The sequence below is a fragment of the Primulina huaijiensis genome, chromosome 13, assembly GCF_012295235.1.
Source record: "Primulina huaijiensis isolate GDHJ02 chromosome 13, ASM1229523v2, whole genome shotgun sequence".
In the NCBI taxonomy this organism is placed as follows: Eukaryota; Viridiplantae; Streptophyta; class Magnoliopsida; order Lamiales; family Gesneriaceae; genus Primulina; species Primulina huaijiensis.
In genome coordinates this window covers 15,927,619-15,935,371 of record NC_133318.1, presented here as the reverse complement: position 1 = coordinate 15,935,371, position 7,753 = coordinate 15,927,619, and the positions used below count along the sequence as shown (strand labels likewise).

General features: G+C 38.9%; 1 protein-coding gene and 1 long non-coding RNA gene across 3 annotated transcripts; both read right to left on the bottom strand.

Moving 5' to 3' along the window:
* Window positions 1-2,060: 2,060 nt before the first annotated feature.
* LOC140991789 (uncharacterized) lies at window positions 2,061-3,626 on the bottom strand. 2 transcript variants are annotated; one of them, XR_012177953.1, is made up of 3 exons: window positions 3,331-3,626; window positions 3,149-3,227; window positions 2,061-3,010 (listed from the first exon to the last, which is right to left on the bottom strand). It is a non-coding gene; the product is annotated as an uncharacterized lncRNA (long non-coding RNA). The 2 variants fall into 2 exon arrangements; XR_012177954.1 differs by having other exon boundaries at window positions 3,164-3,227.
* Window positions 3,627-5,149: 1,523 nt separating this feature from the next.
* On the bottom strand, window positions 5,150-5,800 carry LOC140991267 (uncharacterized). Its single transcript, XM_073461198.1, has 2 exons — window positions 5,660-5,800; window positions 5,150-5,392 (listed from the first exon to the last, which is right to left on the bottom strand). Exons 1-2 carry the CDS (start codon window positions 5,798-5,800, stop codon window positions 5,150-5,152), a joined length of 384 nt encoding a protein of 127 aa, XP_073317299.1.
* Window positions 5,801-7,753: the final 1,953 nt, after the last annotated feature.

The following is a 7,753-nucleotide window of genomic DNA, read 5'->3' as shown; positions in this document are numbered from 1 at the left end:
TTCTGGTTACTTCTCTGACACTCCAAACCATTGATGTTCACAACCCTTACAATCCCGGACCACTCGGGAAGAGTCTTGTCTAATAGTAGGCCACCAAAATCCGGCAAGCATGACTTTCCGGGCTAATATATTCCTCAGAGATGCTCTCTACAACATCCCTCGTGACTCTCCCGGAGGACATAATCCACCTCTCCCATAGATAAGCACTTTAACAGAGGTCAATGAAATAATCTCCTGTACAAGATATTATTTAAGAGAACAAACCTGAGAGATTGTCTCTTGATTTTCTGAGCTTGAACTCTATCTTCAGGGAAATTCATTGTACAATGAATTTCATCAGGGGTGTCATCCATGAATCCTCTGGTGCTGGAAATGTCTCTTCTTCAGTAGAGAGAATTAGCCGAGAAACATGCAATAATTCTCAAGTATTCACTTCTGCTAAAGAGGCGGCCATTTTAGCCAAAGGGTCTGCTTCCTCATTCTCCTCTCGGGGTATCTGCTCAATACTCCAATCCACAAAAACTTCTGTCTGGGCTTTGATGAGCTTTAGATATTTAAGCATCATGTCATCCTTAGCCTCATAAATACCCTTTATCTGCTGGGTGATCAGTTGTGAATCAGAATACAAAATAATCCGGGAAGCTCCAATCTATTGGGCATCTCGGATACCGACGAGAACAGCCTCGTACTCTGCCTCATTATTAGTCACCCGGGAGTCAATTCTTAGTGGCAGCTTAATCTTCTCTCCCGGGGGAGCTAGTATCACTACCCACACTAAACACACCGAAAGGCTAGACGCCCCATCAACAAATAATCTCCAGACCTCCTCTTCATCAGGATGTACCATCTCGGATAGGAAATTTGATAAGGCATGTGCTTTGATGGCAACCCGAGGCCTGTGATAGGCTCATAATAGTTTGTATGTTTGTTGTCATATCTCTCATTGTTACCACTACCAACATGCTTAATTGACACATTTTTGTGTGATTTTATTGTAGAAAAAAGTTTTCTGCTCTTGCAATAAATTTGGGCTAAAAGGTGATTTTATATCACAATTAAAGTTGCCGATATGATCTTAGTGGAAGACTTAATGCAGGAAAATTCAGAAGTGGTTTTTGGACAAGGCGTGATCTTCAACTGCCTAATGAGAATCAAGGAATTTCATAAGAGAAATAAATACAAGATATAGAGTTTTTCCATAAAAAAAAACTCTATATATTCTTAGTGGATATTTTCTAATATGTTTTAGATTTTAGTGATTAGATTTTATTTTAGATTATTGGGTTTTTATACTCTTGGATCCACTTTTCCTTTTTGGCCACACAAAACTCAAGTGAAGGGGCCAGCAAGATAAGATTTACATAACAAACAAAATCCTCCAATCCAAAAAAATAGAGACTCAGCGTGAAGGAGGCAAAAAAAACAATAAAAACAAACATAGATCTCAAGATATCCTCCCACCAATCATCACGCACAGTAGAACAAACAAGAGGAGGAAAGGAATCTCTCGTTTTCAACGTGAAGAACAAGAAGAAAGCGAAGGAATTTCTTATATTCTCTCCACAGCTCTGGGCTAAGTTTTATTTCTGATTCAAGGGATAATTCTATTATTTCAATTTTATCACTGTGAGGATTTTTGTGCTTTAATTTAATATTCGTGTTTGTTCAAGTATTTGTTAATTTATATTTAATTCTATGAAAGTTGTATATCGATGAATTTGACAATTTAATTCGATATAGGATTTTCTACTGCTAACCATGAATTTAATGATCTGTAATTGTCATTAATGATTGGTACACGAGTAGCATAGATTAGATGTGTTGTGCTATCATAATATATTTAATCTAAATCAACCAAATACCACTACCGATACACGGGGCATCTTCCCGGCAAATAAACTACAATACAAGACTGAAACAAACTCAAGACATACATATATACTAACTGGGAGACTCCACTTAACAGAACCAAGCAATCCAACCTCCATTCCCGAGCTCCACTGGCAGAACCTCGGCCTGATTCTGCAAAACGACTCGAGAAATCTACCATGGTGCCCAATAGCAACCACATCAGCCCCCTCAGAAAACAACTGAGGTTAGGATTCTTGTATGAAACAGTTCAACAATAACAACAATAATCATAAATCATGCATAATCATAAAATAAAATGTAATATGCAATGCATGAAAGGCTCAACGAATAATCGGGATAACAGGAGCCAACAAACGGTACGTTAACAACTGGAATAATGCTCGAGCAACAACACAGGGGAGCTACATCGTCATGCAGCTAAACCGCCCTGTCAAGTATGCGAGGTATGCCAAGCTGTGCTGAATAACACCCCTGACTCGGCCTCAATACAGCTGATACGGTATAACACGATGGCACAACAGAATGAACTAGATGACACATTCCCAGCGCTCACCTCAAAAGGCTGCACTAACCACGGGATTGTTCAATCACATCTACGGTCTTATGTGTATAGGCCTATCAGCCACACTATGATCTCGAGATAAACAACAGTGCCAGATAACAATGGATATCAACAACGGGCCAACAAGAATGATAGGGCTCAACATGATTGTCATAACAGTATGCCCTATGTTAAATGCCAATAATATGTCACAATAATAAACATATAACACAACGAAAGCATTTAACAACTTACCACAGTCAACAAATCATAAGCACGATCAGTGCAACACAGAATGACAATCAAACATGATTTATGTTTTACCGTCGTATGTTTTACCGAGCTGTAACATACCTACACCAAGAAAATGATCTTCAAGAACGATCAACTGAACTCTCTCAACCTAAAATAATAAAATAAGCCGAATAATTCGACAACTCATCATTATTTACATTCCAACCCTTATCAACTCGATAATACTTAGATTAATTCCAACGATAACAATCATACTATAATATCTTTCAATATCACACAAAACGATTCGACATAATTAATAGGCTCGCCGAATTATACCTCGAAGAATTCCAATGACTGAACCTACAGTAATTATCGGATAATTCCGTCAATATAACGTTATTCAAACAACAAAAACAATTTAAAATGAAACGGGTAAGAATCCAAATTTCGGCAGCCTACTATCACGTTTAAAACTGAAATTTCGGACTAGGAACTCACAAGGTCGAAGTTTACTCTAGTCTCTAGCGGTCTCGAGGCGGTAACCCACCGAAAACTCGTCGAAGTTACTGTTCACGAGCTAAAAAAATTCAGAAAATGAGCTGGAGTTAGAGGAAAATCACAGGGCTTAAAACCCACTCCAACACACAACAAAACTCCAAGGAACTAAACTTGAATCTCACCTAAACTGAGCCAACAGCATCAGCTACGAACATGCCTCGATTTGGGCTGAAACGAGCATCAAAAGTGGCAATTCATGGTTCAAAATGAAGCTACTGAAGTAAAGAAGACAACCCCTGAAACCGTTTGAGATTTCGACGCCGGACGGTAAAGTTATGGCCTCTCCAATTTGAAGGTGATGAGAGTGACGGGATTTGCTAAGAAAAAGGAAAGCAAAGGCTACGGGAATTGGGTTTGCTTCTTTCCCCTTCTCTTTAATTTGATAAAGTTGTGTGTCTGTGTGTAATAATTGACCACAACATTTAATAAATTGAGTCCATTTTATCTGGCTTTTATGTATTTTAAGAACTCGTGTGTTATTTAAACTCTATATGTATTTTATATCGTTAAATTCTCCGTTATTCTAAAATACATATTTTTTAACACCCTTTCTATAATTATTTGGCATAAATAATTATTTTAATTTACAACTCAATAATTATTCTAATTATGCCAAATTACCGGATAATTAATTACAGGACCTTACACTTCTCCACCCCTTAAAACAAATTTCTTCCTCGAAATTTCTGTTTATACACATACATCTTACACACGATACGAAACCAAGAATACATTACTAAGAATCAAACTGATATGGATAAGATGCTCTCATATTCTCTTCTGTTTTTCACGTTGATTCTTCAACACCATGCCTCGACCACTGAACACGTACAAGTGGTATAACTTTATTTCGTAAAATTTTATCTTTACGATCCAATATACAAACAGGATACTCAGTATACGATAGAGACGGATCAAGTTCAACCCCATCAGGTTGAATCACATGAGATGGATCGGGCTCATACTTATGCAACATAGAAACATGGAAAACATCGTGGATGCCAGACAAGGACTGGGGCAAATCCAAACGATAAGCGCAAGTCCCAATACGCTCAACAATCTCGTAGGGACCAACAAAACGAGGTGACAACTTACCTCTCATTCCAAAATGAACAAAACCTCTAAACAGAGAGATCCTCGGAAATACAAAATCTCCAACTTGAAATTTTAGAGGTCGACGACGTTTGTTAGCATAACTAGCTTGCCGATCTTGAGCAGCTTTCATTCTCTGACGAATCAACTAGACTTTATCATGCATTTCCTAAACAATGTCAGGTCCAGTCAACTGCTTCTCACCAAATTCATCCCAACAAAGAGGTGATCGACATCGTCTGCCGTACAAAGCTTCAAAAGGAGCCATACCAATAGTCACCTAGAAACTGTTGTTATATGAAAATTCTACTAGTGGTAAAGCTTCCTGCCAACTGTCTTTAAAATCAATGACTATAGCTCGAAGCAGATCCTCGAGTGTCTGGATCGTACGCTCTGTCTGACCATCTGTCTGAGGATGGTACGCAGTACTCATCGCAAGTCGGGTACCTATTTCTTTTTGGAAACTAGTCCAAAACTTTGATGTGAATCTAGGGTCATGATCTGAGACAATTGCAACTGTAACTCCATGAAGTCTCACAACATTTTCAATATACAGACAAGCCATCTTCTTGTACGAATACGTCTTATCGTACGGAATAAAGTGTGCCGATTTGATAATCTGTCGACAATCACCCAAATGACATCGAAGTGGCGAGAAGTACGTGGAAAATGCGTGACAAAATCTATAGCCACGTGCTCCTAGTTCCACAGAGGAACCTCAAGACTATGCAGTAATCCTCCAGGTCTCATTCGTTCTGCTTTGACTTGCCGACAGATCATACGACGAGACACAAACTCAGCTACATTTTTTTTCATATTATTCCACCAAAACTGAGGCCGTAGAATATGTTACATTTTCCTGCCTCCTGGCTGGATACTATATCGAGTACAATCAGCTTCTTTAAGGATGGCTGCAAACAATTCAGGAATATCTGGGACAACCAACATACCATTCAACCGAAGAGAATTATCTGAGTGAATAGAGAAACCAGATTGGTGTCCTTGAGATACTAACTCATAAGATTTCAGAACTCGATCATCGGTTTTTTGAGCTGACCTTTCAATCTGAATCAACTTTGGCTCAACAGAAATCTGAGATACACAAATAACATTACCTTGAATTTGAAAATCCAACCCAAAAGTGCAAATATCCTCTCGTAAATTAGAAACATGAATTGAGGATAAATTAACCTCAACAACCTTACGACTCAAAGCATCGGCAATGACATTCACTTTTCCCGGATGATACTGGATCTCACAATCATAATCTTTCAAAAGATCCATCCAACGTCTCTGTCTCATATTCAGATCTGACTGAGAGAACAGATACTTCAAGCTTTTGGGATCAGAATAGATTACAAATTGCTCACCAAACAAATAATTCCTCCAAATCTTGAGAGCAAAAACGATAGCACCCAATTCTAAGTTATGAACAGCATACTTAAACTCATGCGGTTTCAACTGACGAGAACCATAGGCCACCACTCTGCCATGCTGCATCGGTACACAACCTAATCCTCGATTTGATGCATCGGTACAAACAACGAATCCTCCTGGACCACTTGGAATGGTAAGATCTGGTGCAGAAGTCAATCTCTTCTACAACTCGATAAAACTTGACTCACATTCATCAGACCAAATGAATCTCTGATTTTTCTGAGTCAGTTGAGTGATAGGTCTAGCAATCTTTGAGATATTTTCAATAAATCTCTGGTAATAACCAGCTAAACCCATGAAACTACGAATCTCTGGAACATTGGTCGGTCGTGCCCAGTTTAGAACTGCTTCCAATTTACTTGGATCGACAGAAATACCATGTTGAGATATGACATGGCCCAGAAACACAACTCTATCTAACCAAAACTCACACTTGGATAGTTTGACGTACAACTGCTTCTTTTGAAGAATTCGAAGAACTATTCTCAAGTGTTTGGCATGTTCTTCTTCAGATTTGGAATAGACAAGAATATAATCGATGAATACAATCACAAAACGATCGAGATATTTACAAAATACTCGATTAATCAAGTCCATAAACACAGCAGGATCATTGGTCAAACCAAAAGGCATAACCAAAAATTCAAAGTGTCCGTATCTCGTGCGAAAAGCTGTTTTCGGCACATCTTCTTGTCTAACTCGCACTTGATGGTAACCAGAATGGAGATCAATCTTAGAATACACCGAAGTACCTTGCAACTGATCAAATAAGTCATCAATCCTAGGGAGTGGATATTTATTCTTGACAGTAAACTTATTCAGTTGCCGATAATCAATACACATCCGCATCGTACCATATTTATTCTTGACAAATAGAATCGACGCACCCCACGGTGAAGAACTCGGATGAATATAACATTTACTCAACAAATCATGTAATTGTTCTTTCAGCTCTTTTAGCTCAACAGGAGCTAAACGATATGGTGCTCGAGATATAGGTTCAGTTCCTGGCATTAATTCGATACTGAACTCAACTTCTCATTCTGGTGGAAAACTAGGAATCTCTTCTGGAAACACATCAGGAAACTCACAGACTACCTGAACATCAGAAATCTGCCGCTTATCTTGCGATAGATCAACAGCATAAACCAGAAAACTTTAATGACCAGAATCTAACAATCGATTCATCTCAATGGCAGAAACTAGAGGAATCTTGGCTTGAGAACCATGGCCATAGAAATTCCATTTAGGAGTAAAGCTAGGCCTGAAACGAACTATTCCTCGATAACAGTCAACAGTGCCACGATTTACAGTCAAAACATCCATACCAATGATGCAATCAAAGTCATACATAGGTAGGACTATGAGATTCAGATACAGAACATTGTCATCGTGAAACAAAACCGCATTGAACACCACATTATCAGTGATAATCATTTTGCCCATCGGAGTAGCAATAGATAGATGAGAATTCATACTAATGGTGCGAAGATAATGCGAAACGACGAATGCATGAGAAACAAAGGAATGAGATGCTCCAGCATCAAATAACACTCGTGCTATATAACCACATAAAGTACAGTTACCGGTAATGACAGTACCTGGAGATGCCTGAGCCTCATCCTTAGTCAAGGCAAATACATGAACATGTAATTGATTTTGCCGACCACCTTGCCATCTGAACTGATGTGAATGGCGACTAGGCTGGTGGGAAGACTGAGATGCTGATGGGAATCTATTACTTTGAACTCCACTACCTTCTTGGGCTGCTTTCCCCGTCTTACTAGGACAGACTCTGGCAAAATGCCCCGGCTGACCGCAATTATTACAAACTCCTTGAAATCCAACATACTGATTACAAGAATGCTTGCCCCCACAGTGATCACAGTAAGGTCCACTATAACAATATCCACCACGGTTCCCTGAACTCCCCGAACTCGAAGAACTAGAACCATGCTTCTTAAATTGTTTTCCACATGGACGAAGAGATGCAGAACCAGATGAACTGAATTGTTG

What these genes read in the sequence shown, in the direction of transcription:
- LOC140991267 (XM_073461198.1), bottom strand. Translation starts at nt 5,800, where the DNA reads ATGCAGCATGGCAGAGTGGTGGCCTATGGTTCTCGTCAGTTGAAACCG. An exon ending in ATTTGTTTGGTGAGCAATTT is followed by an intron (nt 5,393 to 5,659) that starts GTAATCTATTCT and finishes TGTGTATCTCAG; the next exon opens with ATTTCTGTTGAGCCAAAGTT.